At 51.1% G+C, this 16,823-nt stretch overlaps 1 protein-coding gene across 1 annotated transcript in view; it reads right to left on the bottom strand.

The window, feature by feature from the left end:
* The window catches only part of LOC140393193 (regulator of G-protein signaling 10-like), a 72,153-nt gene that overhangs the window by 24,819 nt on the left and 30,511 nt on the right, over window positions 1-16,823 (bottom strand). Inside the window, exons 2-3 of the mRNA XM_072479355.1 lie at window positions 13,682-13,800; window positions 4,084-4,170 (exon numbers count right to left, since the gene is read on the bottom strand). Of these exons, the coding sequence (XP_072335456.1) occupies window positions 4,084-4,170; window positions 13,682-13,741 (147 nt within the window). The 5' untranslated portion in view covers window positions 13,742-13,800. The remainder of the gene's footprint in view (window positions 1-4,083; window positions 4,171-13,681; window positions 13,801-16,823) is intronic.

Genomic DNA, 16,823 nt, shown 5'->3' with positions numbered 1-16,823 from the left:
ATAATGGGGGGAGACTTTAACACGGTGTTGGAAACCAAGGCTGGATAGGTCGAAGTCCAGGACTGGTAGGAGGCCGGCAGCAGCCAAGGTGCTCAAGGATTTTATGGAGCAGATGGGAGGGGTGGACCCGTGGAGATTCAGTAGACCTAGGAGTAAGGAGTTCTCGTTTTTCTCCTATGTCCATAAAGTCTATTCACGCATAGACTTTTTTGTGTTGGGTAGGGCATTGATCCCGAGGGTGAGGGGAACGGAATATACGGCTATAGCCATTTCGGATCATGCCCCACACTGGGTAGACTTGGAGATAGGGGAGGAAACAAGAGAGCGTCCACCCTGGAGAATGGACATGGGACTAATGGCGGATGAGGGGGTGTGCTTAAGGGTGAGGGGATGCATTGAAAAGTACTTGGAACTCAATGACAATGGGGAGGTTCAGGTGGGAGTGGTCTGGGAGGCGTTGAAGGCGGTGGTTAGGGGGGAGCTGATATCAATAAGGACACATAAAGGGAAGCAGGAGAGTAAGGAACAGGAGCGGTTGTTGCAAGAACTTTTGAGGGTGGACAGACAGTATGCGGAAGCACCGGAGGAGGGACTGTGTAGGGAAAGGCAAAGGCTGCATGTGGAATTTGACTTGCTGACCACAGGCACTGCAGAGGCACAATGGAGGAAGGCGCAGGGTGTACAGTATGAATATGGAGAGAAGGCGAGCAGATTGCTGGCACACCAATTGAGGAAAAGGGGAGCAGCGAGGGAAATAGGGGGGGTGAGAGACGAAGATGGAGAGACGGAGCGGGGAGCGGAGAGAGTGAATGAAGTGTTTAAGACATTTTATAAAAAATTGTATGAAGCTCAACCCCCGGATGGGAGGGAGAGAATGATGGAGTTTTTGGATCGGCTGGAAATTCCCAAGGTGGAAGAGCAGGATAGGATGGGATTGGGAGCACAGATCACGGTAGAGGAAGTGGTGAAAGGAATTAGGAACATGCAGACGGGAAAGGCCCTGGGACCGGACGGATTCCCAGTTGAATTTTACAGAAAATATTTGGACTTGCTCGCCCCGCTACTGACGAGGACCTTCAACGAGGCAAAGGAAAGGGGACAACTGCCCCCGACTATGTCAGAAGCAACGATATCGCTTCTTTTAAAGAAGGAAAAGGATCCGCTACAATGCGGGTCCTACAGACCAATCTCCCTCCTCAATGTAGATGCCAAGGTCTTGGCCAAGGTAATGGCAATGAGAATAGAGGAATGTGTCCCGGGGGTGGTTCATGAGGACCAAACTGGGTTTGTGAAGGGGAGACAGCTGAACACGAACATACGGAGGTTGTTAGGGGTAATGATGATGGCCCCACCAGAGGGTGAAACGGAGATAGTAGTGGCGATGGATGCCGAGAAAGCATTTGATAGAGTGGAGTGGGATTATCTGTGGGAGGTGTTGAGGAGATTTGGGTTCGGAGAGGGGTATGTTAGATGGGTGCAGCTGTTGTATAGGGCCCCAGTGGCGAGTGTGGTCACGAATGGACGGGGATCGGCATATTTTCGGCTCCATAGAGGGACAAGGCAGGGATGTCCTCTGTCCCCATTACTGTTTGCACTGGCGATTAAGCCCCTGGCGATAGCGCTGAGAGGTTCCAAGGGATGGAGGGGAATACTTAGGGGAGGAGAAGAACACCGGGTATCTTTATATGCGGATGATCTGCTACTATATGTGGCGGATCCAGCGGAGGGGATGCCAGAAATAATGCGGATACTTGGGGAGTTTGGGGATTTTTCAGGGTATAAATTGAACATGGGGAAGAGTGAGCTGTTTGTGGTGCATCCAGGGGAGCAGAGTAGAGAAATAGAAGACCTACCGTTGAGGAAGGTAACAAGAGACTTTCGTTACCTGGGGATCCAGATAGCTAAGAATTGGGACACATTGCACAGGCTAAATTTGACGCGGTTGGTGGAACAGATGGAGGAAGATTTCAAGAGATGGGATATGGTAGCATTGTCAATGGCAGGGAGGGTGCAGGCGGTTAAGATGGTGGTCCTCCCGAGATTCCTTTTTGTGTTTCAGTGTCTCCCGGTGGTGATCACGAAGGCTTTTTTCAAAAGGATAGAAAAGAGTATCATGGGTTTTGTTTGGGCCGGGAAGACTCCGAGAGTGAGGAAGGGATTCTTACAGCGTAGTAGGGATAGGGGGGGGCTGGCACTACCGAGCCTAAGTGAGTATTATTGGGCCGCTAATATTTCAATGGTGAGTAAGTGGATGGGAGAGGAGGAAGGAGCGGCGTGGAAGAGATTAGAGAGGGCGTCCTGTAGGGGGACCAGCCTGCAGGCTATGGTGACAGCCCCATTGCCGTTCTCACCAAGGAACTAAACCACGAGTCCGGTGGTGGTAGCTACACTGAAGATTTGGGGACAGTGGAGACGACATAGGGGAAAGACCGGAGCACTGGGGGGGTCCCCGATAAGAAACAACCATAGGTTTGCCCCGGGGGGAATGGATGGGGGATATGGAATGTGGCAAAGAGCAGGTATAACGCAATTGAAAGATCTATTTGTGGATGGGAAGTTTGCGAGTCTGGGAGCGCTGACCGAGAAATATGGGTTGCCCCAAGGGAATGCATTCAGGTACATGCAATTGAGGGCTTTTGCGAGGCAACAGGTGAGGGAATTCCCGCAGCTCCCGACACAAGAGGTGCAGGACAGAGTCATCTCAAAGAAATGGGTGGGGGACGGTAAGGTGTCGGATATATATAGGGAAATGAGAGACGAAGGGGAGACTATGATGGACGAACTAAAAGGGAAATGGGAAGAAGAGCTAGGGGAGGAGATTGAGGAGGGGATGTGGGCAGATGCCCTAAACAGGGTAAACTCGTCGTCCTCGTGCGCCAGGCTAAGCCTGATTCAGTTTAAGGTATTACACAGGGCACATATGACTGGAACACGGCTCAGTAAATTTTTTGGGGTGGAGGATAGGTGTGCGAGGTGCTCGAGAAGCCCAGCGAATCATACCCATATGTTTTGGTCATGCCCGGCACTACAGGGGTTTTGGATGGGGGTGACAAAGGTGCTTTCGAAAGTAGTAGGAGTCCGGGTCGAACCAAGCTGGGGGTTGGCTATATTTGGGGTTGCACAAGAGCCGGGAGTGCAGGAGGCGAAAGAGGCCGATGTTTTGGCCTTTGCGTCCCTAGTAGCCCGGCGCAGAATACTGCTAATGTGGAAAGAAGCCAAGCCCCCGGGGGTGGAGACCTGGATAAATGATATGGCGGGGTTCATAAAGTTAGAGCGGATTAAGTTCGTCCTAAGGGGGTCGGCTCAAGGGTTTACTAGGCGGTGGCAACCGTTCGTCGAATATCTTGCGGAAAGATAGATGGGGGAGAACAAAGAAGGCAGCAGCAGCGGCCCAGGACTTGGGGGGTGGGGGGGGGGGAGGAGGGATGGGGGGGGGGGTGGCCTGAGACAAGGCAGTTGCCAATTAGGGCTAGTTTTTATTTTTTGTTATTTAATATTTATTTATTTGTTGTTGTTTTTGTTTAAATTTAAAAAGGTCATTATTATCTGTATTGTTACAATGTTGTGTAAAGGATGCACAATGTACTGTGTTGGTTGACCAAAAATTTTCAATAAAATATTATTTAAAAAAAAAAAAGAAATGCATGGTTACCATCAAGAATAAATACTTGTAGCAATCATATCTTCGGGTTCTATGGGTACCTTCATGATCAAGGAAACAACTGAACACAACTGGGCAGCACAGTAGCACAAGTGGATAGCACTGTGGCTTCACAGTGCCAGGGTCCCAGGTTTGATTCCCCGCTGGGTCACTGTCTGTACGGAGTCTGCACATTCTTTCTGTGTCTGAGTGGGTTTCCTCCGGGTGCTCCGGTTTCCTCCCACAGTCCAAAGATGTGCAGGTTAGGTGGATTGACCATGATAAATTGCCCTTAGTGGCCAAAAAGGTTTGGAGGGGTTATTGGGTTACGGGGATAGGGTGGAAGTGAGGGCTTAAGTGGGTCGGTGCAGACTCGATGGGCCGAATGGCCTCCTTCTGCACTGTATGTTCTATGTTCTACAACACAAGTCACAAGTATTTACCAGCTGGTTGTCTTGAATGTTCTTGAACTCCTCACATGCCAACCAGAACAAGACATTTTCCTCACTAAATTCACGCCTTAGAAAATCCTATGAAGAAAACAAAAATAAATAATAATACTTACACTGCTCAGAGCTTATAAAAAAACTCAACACTGGTTAGGGTTAAGAATTTGCCCATTAAACTTCACAAGAGTGGGAAATTGGGTACAAGACCAGTATATCCAATTTACTGTGCTATTAACTGCATGCTTATGAAAATCACTAACAGGAATAATACTCTTGATCCAATTCTCCAATCCACATACTTGTTGAGTGAAACTCCACTCCAGGGATGCAGTCTTAAAAAACTCAAAATGTTACAGAAATAAATGTATCTAGAACTGCACAAAGTTTCCCGATAAGGGTCAACTCTTTTAATTTTTTTTTCCAATTAAGGGGCAATTTAGCGCAGCCAATCCATCTAACCTGCACATCTTTTGGTCGTGGGGGTGAAACCCATACAGAAACAGGGAGAATGTGCAAATTCCACACGGACAGCGACCCAGGGCCGGGATTCGAACCCGGGTTCTCAGCACCAAAGTCCCAGTGCTAACCACTGCGCCACGTGCTGCCCTTGAGTCAACTATTTTTGATTTAAAGTCACTTAATTTGGATGACCAGATAATTGGACTATATATTAGCATTAAATTCCTATTTTGTCAATTTAACTGCTGTGCGATTACACGCGTGCTGAGAAAAGCCTGTTTTCTTTTGTGTGATGTCCCTTTAAAACCAAAGTGGACTGGGACACCTTCTGAAGGGTGGCACGGTGGCACAGTGGTTAACAGGGATCCAGGTTCAATTCCGAGCTCGGGTGACTTGACTGTGTGGAATTTGTACGTTCTCCCTGCGCGGGTTTTCTCCGGGTGCTCTGGGTTCCTCCCACAGTCTAAAGATGTGCAGGTTAGATTGGCCATGATCAATGCTTGGGGTTACGTTAATAGGACAGGATGCTGGGCCTAGGTACAGTGATCTTTCAGAGGGTCGGTGCCAACTCGATGAGCCGTATGGCCTCCTTCTGCACTGCAGGGATTTTATGAAAGCGGGTTAATTGATGTCCTTATTATGACATCATCGGATTACATGAAATGCTTATGTGACCTGAGGTAACCCTTGGGAAAAGCTATGCAAGAGCAGTGAATTTTAAATCAAATTGTACTGTGAGAGCCCAATTTAAATATGTGAATGAAATTGTTCAGAAAAGATGATATCCACTGTCATGAAAATAACATCAAGTATGTGTGAGGGTCGCATTTTTTACATTTGATCATTTATTCCCAATTATCTCCCACCCATCACGGGAGGGTGAACATTGAGATCCAATAGTCTAAGTATTCAAAACATGCTTTTTAATGTCCCTTTGTGATCCTCATTCCAATGGCATACATACCTAATCATAATTTAACTGTGTCTGCATAGATCTGGCATATTCACATCGGGCGGCACGGTGGTGCAGTGGTTAGTACTGCTACCTCACGGCAGAACTTGAGGACCTGGGTTCGATCCCGGCCCCGGGTCGCTGTCCGTGTGGACTTTGCACATTCTCCCCGTGTTTGAGTGGGTTTCACCCCCACAACCCAAAGATGTGCAGGGTAGGCTCATTGGCCCCGCTAAATAATTTGAATAAAAAATAATTGGGTACTCTAAATTTATTTTTTAAACAAAGGCATATTCACATCTTGGGACAGTATACGGCCAATAAAGGTATCCACTATATAAATATCCAAAGATAAATCTCACACCCAATCAATATCTAAATAAAGTGATTGTAAGAGAACCAGAGCAACCTAGGCCCAAAGTAGAACCAAATGCGAAGCTGAAATCAGTATTGTCAAAGCACTGTAGATATTGCTCACCTCAATATATTTGCCACGCTGGAGCTCAGAAATAGCCCTCCATTTTCATTTCTGCGAGGCATACATCCAGAAATGTATTTTTGTGGACTGGCTGCCTCATCAACAGGATATAAAAAGAAATTTCTGCAGGGAGTGGTTCACTCTATAAAAAATCCCATCATGTCAGCTCACTCACCACAAGCTCTGGTGGCGTATGAAACCCGTCTTGTTCACACTAGCATAATCATGTTGCTGGCTTCTCACTCCAACAGGAAGGAAATGCCCTGAAGATAAGGAGAACCCTTACAGAAATACAGTGGTGGCCTGGACGCTGAGGTCCGCTTGGGTCCAAAGGATCATTCATCTATAGCAAGACCCCAATTAACCATGTTCAACAAGAATCCATTACACTCTGAATATGAATATTTCCGAATCTGAGAAACAAGTGCATTTTCTATCATCAGTTTACAAAATTATACCCTACAAGGATCCAACACTGTTATGAAGTGCAGCCACAAAGGACTCTGTTTATAGCACAAACTATTAAAAAAAAAGGGAAAATCACGCATCAACAAATTCTTGTGATAGCGTTGAAACAAATGCACTTCCTCAAAACAAAGTGTGACTAAAACTCATCTGAGCAAAGAAAATTTTGGGCTAAAGTTTTAAGCCCTCACAGGGGATGGTATGGAGATGGGCAGGCACTTACATTCGCACCGCCAGCCAGTGTACAGGTTTCCCAACACCATCCCCTGCCTGGGGCATTTTCCTTGAGGAGTGATGATAGACAGGTGGCGCAATTCTCCCATCGGGAGTCTAAGCCCCGACGCTGGAGTGAAAACCGGAATGTTTCACTCCGGCGTCGGAGCCCGCTTCCAGCCCCCTATTCTCCCGCCCCCAGGGGCTAGGAGCGGAGTTGAGTCATTTACCCACGCCGGGCATTGGTGCCGCATAAAAACAGCGCCGCATAAATGACGCGGCCGGCGCCGCGTAAATGATGTCACCCGTGCATGCGCGGTTGCCGTCCTCCCCGAGGCCGCCCCACAAGAAGATGTCGGATGGATCTTGCGAGGCGGCGGAGGAAAAGAGGTCCTCCTTCAGAGAGGCAGGCCCGCCGATCGGTGGGCACCGATCACGGGCCAGACCCCTTTTGAGGCCCTCCCCGGTTCAGGAACTCGCCTCCTCCCCCACAGGATGCCCTAGAAGTGTTCCGGGCTGTTCCTGCCAGCAGCGACCAGGTGTGGACGGCGCCGGTGGGAACCTGTCGTATTGGGCAGGCAGTTCGGCCCATCCGGGTCGGAGAATCGCCGCTCGCCCGTTGCAAACGGCGAGCGGTGATTCTCCCAGCGACCAGCCGTGGGTCGTCATTCTCTGACCCCCCGCCGGGTTGGAGAATCGCCGGGGGCTGCCGTGAATCCCGCCCCCGCCGGTTGCCGAAGTCTCCGGCACCGGAGATTGGGCAGGGGCGGGAATCTCGCCGCGCCGGTTGGCGGGCCCCCCCGCTCGATTCTCCGGCCCGGATGGGCCGAAGTCCCGCCGATAAATTGCCTGTCCCACCGGCGTAAATTAGAGTACCTATTTACCGGCGGGACCATAAGACCATAAGACATAGGAGCGGAAGTAAGGCCATTCGGCCCATCGAGTCCACTCCACCATTCAATCATGGCTGATTTCAACTCCATTTACCAGCTCTCTCCATAACCCTTCCGTGTCAGCCATCGTGAACCCCGCCGGCCGCCGAATTCTCCGGCACCGGAAATTCGGCGGGGGGCAGGAATCGCACCGCGGCGGGCACCCCCCGGCGATTCTCCAGCCCATGATGGGCCGAAGTCCCGCTGCTGTAATGCCGGTCCAGCCGGCGTGAATCAAACCACCTCCCTTACCGGTGGGACCAGGCGGCGCGGGCGGGCTCCGGGGTCCTGGGGGCGGCGCGGGGCGATCTGGCCCCGGTGGGTGCCCCCATGGTGGCCTGGCCCACGATCGGGGCCCACTGATCCGTGGGCGGGCCTGTGCCGTGGGGACACTCTTTTCCTTCCATGTCGGCCATAGCCTCCGCGATGGCTGACGCGGAAGTGACCCCCCCCATGCGCATGCGCGGGGATGACATCAGCTGATGCTCCCGCGCATGTGCGGACGTCCGTCGGCCGGCCAAGTCCCTTCAGCCCCGGCTGGCGTGGCGGCAAAGACCTTTCCCGCCAGCCGGCGGCCGCCAACCACTCCGGCGCGGGCCTAGCCCCTCAAGGTGAGGGCTTGGCCCCCAAAGGTGCGGAGAAATCCACACCTTTGAGGCGGCCCGACGCCGGAGTGGTTCCTGCCGCTCCATCCCACCGGGACGCCCCGCCCCGACGGGTAGGGGAGAATCCCGGCCCTTGTAACCAAATTCTACAATGGCTTTCTATGGGCTTTTCCCTTCCCGAAGTCCACCTCCATGGCAACATGACTCACATGGACCTTGTATCCAGGTAGAAATGCTAATTAACTAACCTCCAGACCCCCAATTCCCTTCTGTCGTGGAATTAAACAGACAGTTCAAAATATAGCTGTTTATAAAACCTGACATTCCTAACACCACCTGTGAAACTGGGAGACTTCTACCCGCAGTCAGGGTAACTGTTCTTACCATTGTCTACAGGGAGAACCTTCCCAGTAAGATAATCTGTGTCCCATCTTTAACAGCAAAGCCACCCAGGCCCTTGGGCAGAATCCAGGACTTGTCCTGAAATATCCAACTTGACCTTAAAGAAATGGTCCCAAAACATAACAACCTTATAAACTTAATATCCTGTAGTGCCGCAGTGGTACGGTGATGTGGAATTGGTGCCGTGTACGCGGTGCGGAGGTGAGGAGGGGGGGGGGGGGGGGGGGGGAGGGGGGGTGCTGTGTGGTGCATGTGTGCACGACTGGCGGTGCAAGTGGCTGTGTTCAGCGAATCCCTCCCCCATGGTGCGTGAACCGTGCGGCCACCAACGCGTCGCGTGGCCGCTGTCCTCGACATAGCCGTCGTGCAGCCTCTTGGACATAACTAGCACCCGGGCCGTGTCTGTGTCCTGCGCCCCTCCCCCCACGCCCTCCTCCTCCTCCTCCTCCCCTTCGTTTGCGTTAGCTCCGGTGCCATCGGGTTCCCCCTCCGACTCCTCCACCAGGGCATCTCCTCTCTGCATGGCAATGTTGTGCCGTGCACAGCAGACCACAACTATGCGAACGACCCTGTCGGGCCGGTACTGCAGGGCCCCTCTGGAGCGGTCCAGGCATCTGAATCGCATCTTCAGCAGGCCGAAGCACCGCTCCACCACACCCCTGGTTGCTGCATGGGCCTCGTTGTATAGGCTCTCCGCGTTGGTCTGGGGCCTCCGTATTGGCGTCATCAGCCATGACCTCGACGGATAGCCCCTGCCGCCCAGCGACGGATAGCCCCTGCCGCCCAGCAACCAGCCCCTCAGCCGGGGGGGTGGGGGGGGGGGGCATCACTCGTACATTGCGGGGATGAACGACTGTGCCAGAATGTAGGCGTCATGCACACTCCCGGGGTACCTTGCGCACACGTGCATGATCCTCATGTGGATCTTTCCTGTTCATGAACACTTCCCTATTGTCTGCAGGTGGGCGCATGGGGACGTGCACACCATCGATGACACCCTGGACCATCAGTATCCCAGCCACCTTGGAGAATCCACGCGCCCGTGCTTCCTGCTGTGCGCGGTCCTCGGGAAATTTAATGTACCTGTCCGCGATAGCACACAAGGCGTCGGTCACGGCCCGGATGCACCTGTGGACCGATGCCTGTGAGATCCCAGATAGTTCCCCGCTCGGTGCCTGGAAGGAACCGGTAGCGTAAAGGTTTAGGCCACCGTCACCTTGACAGGGACCGGTATAGCGTGTCCTCCTCCTGTTCCACGTGGTGCAAGGTGCGCCAGAAGGTGGCATATATGTTCCACTGTCTCCCTGCTGAACCGTAGTCTCCTCCTGCATGTAATGTCCGGTAGGGCCTCGAACGACATTCGGTCACGGTACACCCTAGGCCTCGCTGGTCGCCTGTGGCGTCCTGGCACCACCATCAGTGGCTCCTCCTCCCCCCCCAAGCACTTCGATATCAGTGCCCGGATCCTGTGCATTCCTCGCCGTCGGGGGGTCAATGTTCCCCTCGGCATCCTCCTGGACATTCCGGGCCTGAGCGCCTGAGGCCTGCGCAGCGGCGACAGGCCACTGCGCAGTGACGACAGGCCACTCTGCGGCCATCCCCTCTGCAGCCACTGTGGGCCATCGCAGTCTACGCTGCCAGATGGCCAACTGCAGTGCAGCGGCTCCAACCACGGCGGTGAACATCGCTGTCTGGTTGGCATACATGGTGACCTGAAGGAGGGTGGTGGGGGGCAGAGAAACGACATGTTACACGGAGGTTCTTCCACACCTCGCCAGCCGGGTGGCATGGGATACCTGTGAGCCCCGGTGGCCTGGTCGCGCTGCAGACACACAGCCAGCCTAACACCTGGTCACTGCGTCCAACGGTCAGTTGACACCGTCCTCCTCACCGGTGTGCCAGTCGCCTGTGCCCATCAGCCACACGACAACCTGCGGGCGTGTCCTCGTCACCGTCCTGCCATGGCAGGGCGGCTGACATGTGGCATCCGCGGATGGATGACCCCCTCCACACCCACCCTCCCCCCTCCCACCTCCACTCCCTCCCTCACCCCCCTCCCACCTCCACCCCCTCCCTCACCCCCCTCCCACCTCAACCCCCTCCCACCTCCACTCCCTCCCTCACCCCCTCCCACCTCCACTCCCTCCCTCACCCCCTCCCACCTCCACTCCCTCCTTCACCCCCTCCCACCTCCACTCCCTCCCTCACCCCCTCCCACCTGCCCTCCCTCCCTCACCCCCTCCCACCTCCCCTCCCTCCCTTCCTCCCCCTCCCACCTCCACTCCTTCCCTCACTCCCCTCCCACCTCCACTCCCTCCCTCACCCCCTCCCACCTCCACTCCCTCCTTCACCCCCTCCCACCTCCACTCCCTCCCTCACCCCCTCCCACCTCCACTCCCTCCTTCACCCCCTACCTCCTACACTCCCTCCCTCACCCCCTCCCACCTGTCCTCCCTCCCTCACCCCCTCCCACCTCCACTCCCTCCCTCTCCCCCCCCCCCTCCCCATTCCCCGTTGGCCACAGCGTTCTCGGGGAAGCCGTCCCCGGTCTGCAGGAGCTCCGGAACAGTCCGCTCACCTCCTCACTGCTCAGCGTCAGCCAGCACGACTGGCTGACGACTTTATTTACCAGGTGTGGACGGCGACGGTGTGAACTGGGGTCACGCCGTCGGGACTTCGCCCATCCGGGCCGAAGAATAGCGGGGATAGCGGAGAATCGCCATTTTGAATGTCTCGGGCGATTCTCCGGCCTGCGCCGCGCAGAACTCGACGGACCCGATCTCGACGCTTGGGTGAATCGCGGGAGGGCGTCGGACCGGCGTTGCGTGGGCAAAATCTTGGAAAGGTTGATAAGAGATAGGATGTACAATCATCTGGAAAGGAATAATTTAATTAGAGATAGTCAACACGGTTTTGTGAAGGGTAGGTCGTGCCTCACAAACCTTATTGAGTTCTTTGAGAAGGTGACCAAACAGGTGGACGAGGGTAAAGCAGTTGATGTGGTGTATATGGATTTCAGTAAAGTGTTTGATAAGGTTCCCCACGGTAGGCTGCTGCAGAAAATACAGAGGCATGGGATTCAGGGTGATTTAGCAGTTTGGATCAGAAATTGGCTAGCTGGAAGAAGGCAAAGGGTGGTGGTTGATGGGAAATGTTCAGCCTGGAGTCCAGTTACCAGTGGTGTACCACAAGGATCTGTTTTGGGGCCACTGCTGTTTGTAATTTTTATAAATGACCTGAAGGACGGCGTAGAAGGATGGGTGAGTAAATTTGCCGATGACACGGTGGAGTTGTGGACAGTGCGGAAGGATGTAACACGTTACAGAGGAACATAGATAAGCTGCAGAGCTGGGCTGAGAGGTGGCAAATGGAGGTTAATGCAGAAAAATGTGAGGTAATTCATTTTGGAAGGAATAACAGGAAGACAGAGTACTGGGCAAATGGTAAGATTCTGGGTAGTGTGGATGAGCAGAGAGATCTTGGTGTCCATGTACATAGATCCCTGAAAGTTGCCACCCAGGTTGAGAGGGCTGTTAAGAAGGCATACGGTGTGTTAGCTTTTATTGGTAGAGGGATTGAGTTTCGGAGCCATGAGGTCATGTTGCAGCTGCACAAAACTCTGGTGCGGCCGCATTTGGAGTATTGCGTGCAGTTCTGGTCGCCGCATTATAGGAAGGATGTGGAAGCATTGGCAAGGGTGCAGAGGAGATTTACCAGGATGGTGCCTGGTCTGGAGGGAAGATCTTATGAGGGAAGGCTGAGGGACTTGAGGTTATTTTCTTTAGAAAGAAGAAGGTTAAGAGGTGACTTAATTGAGGCTTACAAGATGATCAGAGGATTAGATAGGGTGGACAGTGGGAGCCTTTTTCCTCGGATGGTGATGTCGAGCACGAGGAGACATAGCTTTAAATTGAGGGGACATAGATACAGGACAGATGTCAGAGGTAGGTTCTTTACTCAGAGAGTAGTATGGGCGTGGAATGCCCTGCCTGTAACAGTAGTGGACTCGCCAACATTAAGGGCATTTAAATGGTCATTGGATAGACATATGGACGATAAGGGAATAGTGTAGCTGGGCTTTAGAGTGGTTTCAAAGGTCGGCGCAACATCGAGGGCCGAAGGGCCTGTACTGCTCTGTAATGTTCTATGTTCTAAAACTGGCGCGGCAGGCGATTCTCCAAACCGGCGCAGCATCGGAGAATCACGCCCGGGATCTTCCAGTCTCGCCAAAGTCGACTCCCCACAGCAGAGCAGGCAAACCATGCAAAATACCGTAGGTTTCGGATAACTGGGAAATCGCGCTGGCGGCCAATGAATGACAAACAGCTTCCACCGCCGAAAAACACACCGCTGGTGCCGGTAAATCCCACCTTCAAGACTATTTTCTTGGATTCTCGATAGTTGTAATAATAGTTTCCAGTAAGCCCACAGAACAACACCAGAAGTAAAGTATCAACCTTATTGATGTTGCTATTTTGCTTTGTTCAATGACACATTTTTTCCAGATGAATTGAAGTGGGGCCACCAAAGCTTTCCATGTTTTCCACAAAGTACATGTGAATCAGCAGAAATAATGGCATTATTTTCAGTTTCAATTCACAATTCTGGGATTGAACAGTTCAGAAACTCCACTCTGAATGTAAACCAGGATAAGGAAAAGGAAAAGACAGAAAAGCAGAAGAATAAATGAATACGTGAGAGCAGAAAAGAAGAAAGAGAACAAAACAAAATCAATTTACAAGGGGGCGGTCCCGTTATGAATCTTCACCAACTGGAACAATTCTCAGAATTTCACTGCAGCCACAAAAGTTGTTTTTTTTTAATTTAGAGTACCCAATTTTTTTTTTTCCAATTAAGGGGCAATTTCGCATGGCCAATCCACCCACCCTGCACATCTTTGGTTTGTGGGGGTGAAACCCACGCAGACGTGGGGAGAAAGTGCAAACTCCACGCGGACAGTGACCCAGGGCCGGGATTCGAACCCAGGTCCTCAGTGCTGCAGTCCCAGTGCTAACCACTGCGCCACATGCCGCCCCCTACAAAAGTAACTTCAACAAATCAATTTAACAAACTTTAGCAGACGAACCCTAAAATGCTTTACTCCTACAGGGTCTTCCAGGAGGTTTTCTAATGAAATGGCCCACATTGAGGTTCCTGTTGCCTTCTGCTGGCTACAACTTGCACGCACGTCATTATCATGTATTTCTGTAACAAAAAAGGCACAATACTTTACAATTAATATTTCGGTGACATAGTCAATTTTAGCAGAACTTAAATTGGTCAAATTAGCTGAGGTTACAGGTCAACTGAATGGCCTCCTCCTACTTCTATTTTCTATGTAGGTTTCTGTGTAACTTCAGGAATTATTTGCTTTTCTTTAAAATAAAGTTTTCCTTCGCAGTTCTTGGAAAATGGGAATTCACCCCTCAGTAATTCATGAAGGAAATGTCACACTTACACAATCTGCTTTTCTATGGCAGGAATCTATCTAATTTTTTTTTTTCACATTTATACACATGCTTGTCATTTGCATATATGCAGATAAGTTTTTTTTATACAAATCGTATGGCAATAATTGTGAATGGCAGGCAGAGTAACAACATTCACGGCGCAGCTTTGGAAGTGTAATGCAGTGGACAGAATGGATGAAATTCAGTCACATTAGCTACCAGGTTAAGCTGGCAGGCATCCAAAGCTAACGCCACTATGCAACATTTAGACAGCTTTTGTTTATACCTACACCAATTACAAATATATAAATCATCCAAATAATATTATACCTTACAGCTCATATTTCATCAGTTTTCATCAGTTCTAACCAACCTGTGAAATCCAATATAACTATGAAAAAATGACAAGTGACTAATTGAGCAATTTTAGCAAACAATGACAACAGCAAACTCGGCCCTGTCGACCCTGTAAAGTCCTCCTGACTAGCATTTGGGGACTTGTGTCAAAATTGGCAGAACTAGTCAAGCAAGATCCTGACATAGTTATACTCACGGAATCATACCTTACAGATAATGTCCTAGCCACCACCATCACCATCCCTGGATACCTCCTGTCCCATCAACAAGGCAGGCCCAGCAAAGGTGGCGGCAGAGAGGTATACAGTCATGAGGGAGCTTCCCCGGGAGTCCTCAACATCAACTCCAGATGCCATGAAGTCTCATAGCATCAGGTCAAACATCAGGGCAAAGAAATCTTCTGCTGATTAAAACAGTTCCCAACCCCCCGACCCTGCCGCCCACAGATAATGGATCAGTACTCCTCCATGTTGAACACTATTTGGACGAAACACTGAAGGTGGTAAGGGTGCAGAATGTACTCTGGGTGGGAGACTTCAATGTCCATCACCAAGAGTGGCTCGGTAGCACCACTACTGACCGAGCTGGCCAAGTTCTAAATTGGGTCTATGGCACGTGGTGAAGGAACGAACAAGAGGGGAAAACGTATTTGACTCATCCTCACCAACCTGCCTGCCTCAGATGCATCTTCACATTGAAGACACCCTCCATCGTGTTGTGTGGCACTTCCACCATGCTGAATGAGATACATTTTGAACAGATCTAGCAACTCAGGCTGGGCAATTATGAGGCACTGTAGGTCATCAGCATCAGCAGAATTGTACTCAACCACAATCTGTAACCTCATGGCCCAGCATATTCCTCACTCTGCCATTACCACCAAGCCAGGATCAACCCTGGGTCAATGAAGAGTGTAGAAGGACATGCTAAAGGAAGCACCTGGAATATCTAAAAATGAAGTGTCACTTGGTGAAGCTACAACTCAGATCTACTCTGTGCCAAACAGGGTAAGCATCACGCAATAGACAGGGCTAAACAATCCCACAACCAACGGATCAAATCTAAGCTCTGCAATCCTGCCACATCCAGTCGTGAATGCTGTTAAGCGATTAAACAACTCACTGGAGGAGTAGGCTCCACAAATATCCCTATCCTCCATGATGAAAGACCCCAGCACATCAGTGCAAAAGATAAGGCTGAAGCATTTGCGACAGCCTCCAGCCAAAAATGCCAAACGGATGAGCCATCTCGGCCTCTGCCGGAGGTCCCAGCATCACAGATGCCAGTCTTCAGCCAATTCAATTCACTCCACGTGATATCAAGAAATAGCTGAAGGTTCTGGATACTGAAAAGGCGATACGCTTTGATTATATTCCTGATGAAGACCTGTGCTCCAGAATATGCCACACCCCTAGCCAAATTGTTCCAGTACAGCTGCAGCACTGCATCTACCCGGCAATGTGTAAAATTGTACACAAAAAGCAGGACAAATCCAATCCAGCCAATTCACTCCCCATCAGTCCACTCTCAATCATCATAATGGAAGGGGTCAACAACCGTGCTATCAAGCACCACTTGTTTAGCAATAACCTCCTCACTTATGCTCAGTTTGGGTTCTGCCAGGATCACTCAGCTCCTAATCTCATTACAGCCTTGGTTCAGACATGGACAAAAGAGATGAACTTCGAAGGTGAGGTGAGATTGACTGCCCTTGACATCAGGGCAGTAGTTGACCGAGTGTGGCATCAAGGAACCCTAGAAAAACTGGTCAATGGAAATCGGGAGGGGGGGGGACCCTCCACTGTTTGGAGCCATACCTAGCACAAAGGAAGTTGGTTGTGCTTGTTGGAGATCACCATTTCAGTTCCAGGACATCACTGCAAGAGTTCCTCAGGATAATGTAATAGGCCCAATCATCTTCAGCTGCTTCATCAATGCCCTTCCTTCCACAAAAAGGTCAGAATTGGGATGTTTAAGATAAAGATAGATAGTTTTTTGAAGAATAAAGGGATTAAGGGTTATGGTGTTTTGGCCGGAAAGTGGAGCTGAGTCCACAAAAGATCAGCCATGATCTCATTGAATGGCGGAGCAGGCTCGAGGGGCCAGATGGCCTACTCCTGCTCTTAGTTCTTATGTGCTTATGATTGCATGATGTTCACCATTTGCGACTCTTCAGATACTGAAGCAGTCCTCGTCCAAATGCAGAAAGACTTTGACACTATCCTACCTCGGGCTAACAAGTGGCACAGAACACTCGTGCCACACAGGTGACAGGCAATGACCATTTTCAACATGAGAGATTCTATTTTTTCCCCCATGACATCTAACGGCATTACCATAGCTGACTCTCCCACTAAGGGGAGTCAGTAGCGTAGTGGTACTGGCACTGGACTAGTAATCCAAAGACCCACCATGGCAGTT

Source organism: Scyliorhinus torazame, chromosome 16 (genome assembly GCF_047496885.1).
Source record: "Scyliorhinus torazame isolate Kashiwa2021f chromosome 16, sScyTor2.1, whole genome shotgun sequence".
NCBI lineage: Eukaryota > Metazoa > Chordata > Chondrichthyes > Carcharhiniformes > Scyliorhinidae > Scyliorhinus > Scyliorhinus torazame.
Note: the sequence above shows the minus strand (reverse complement) of the source record. Positions and strands in the feature narration are given on the sequence as shown.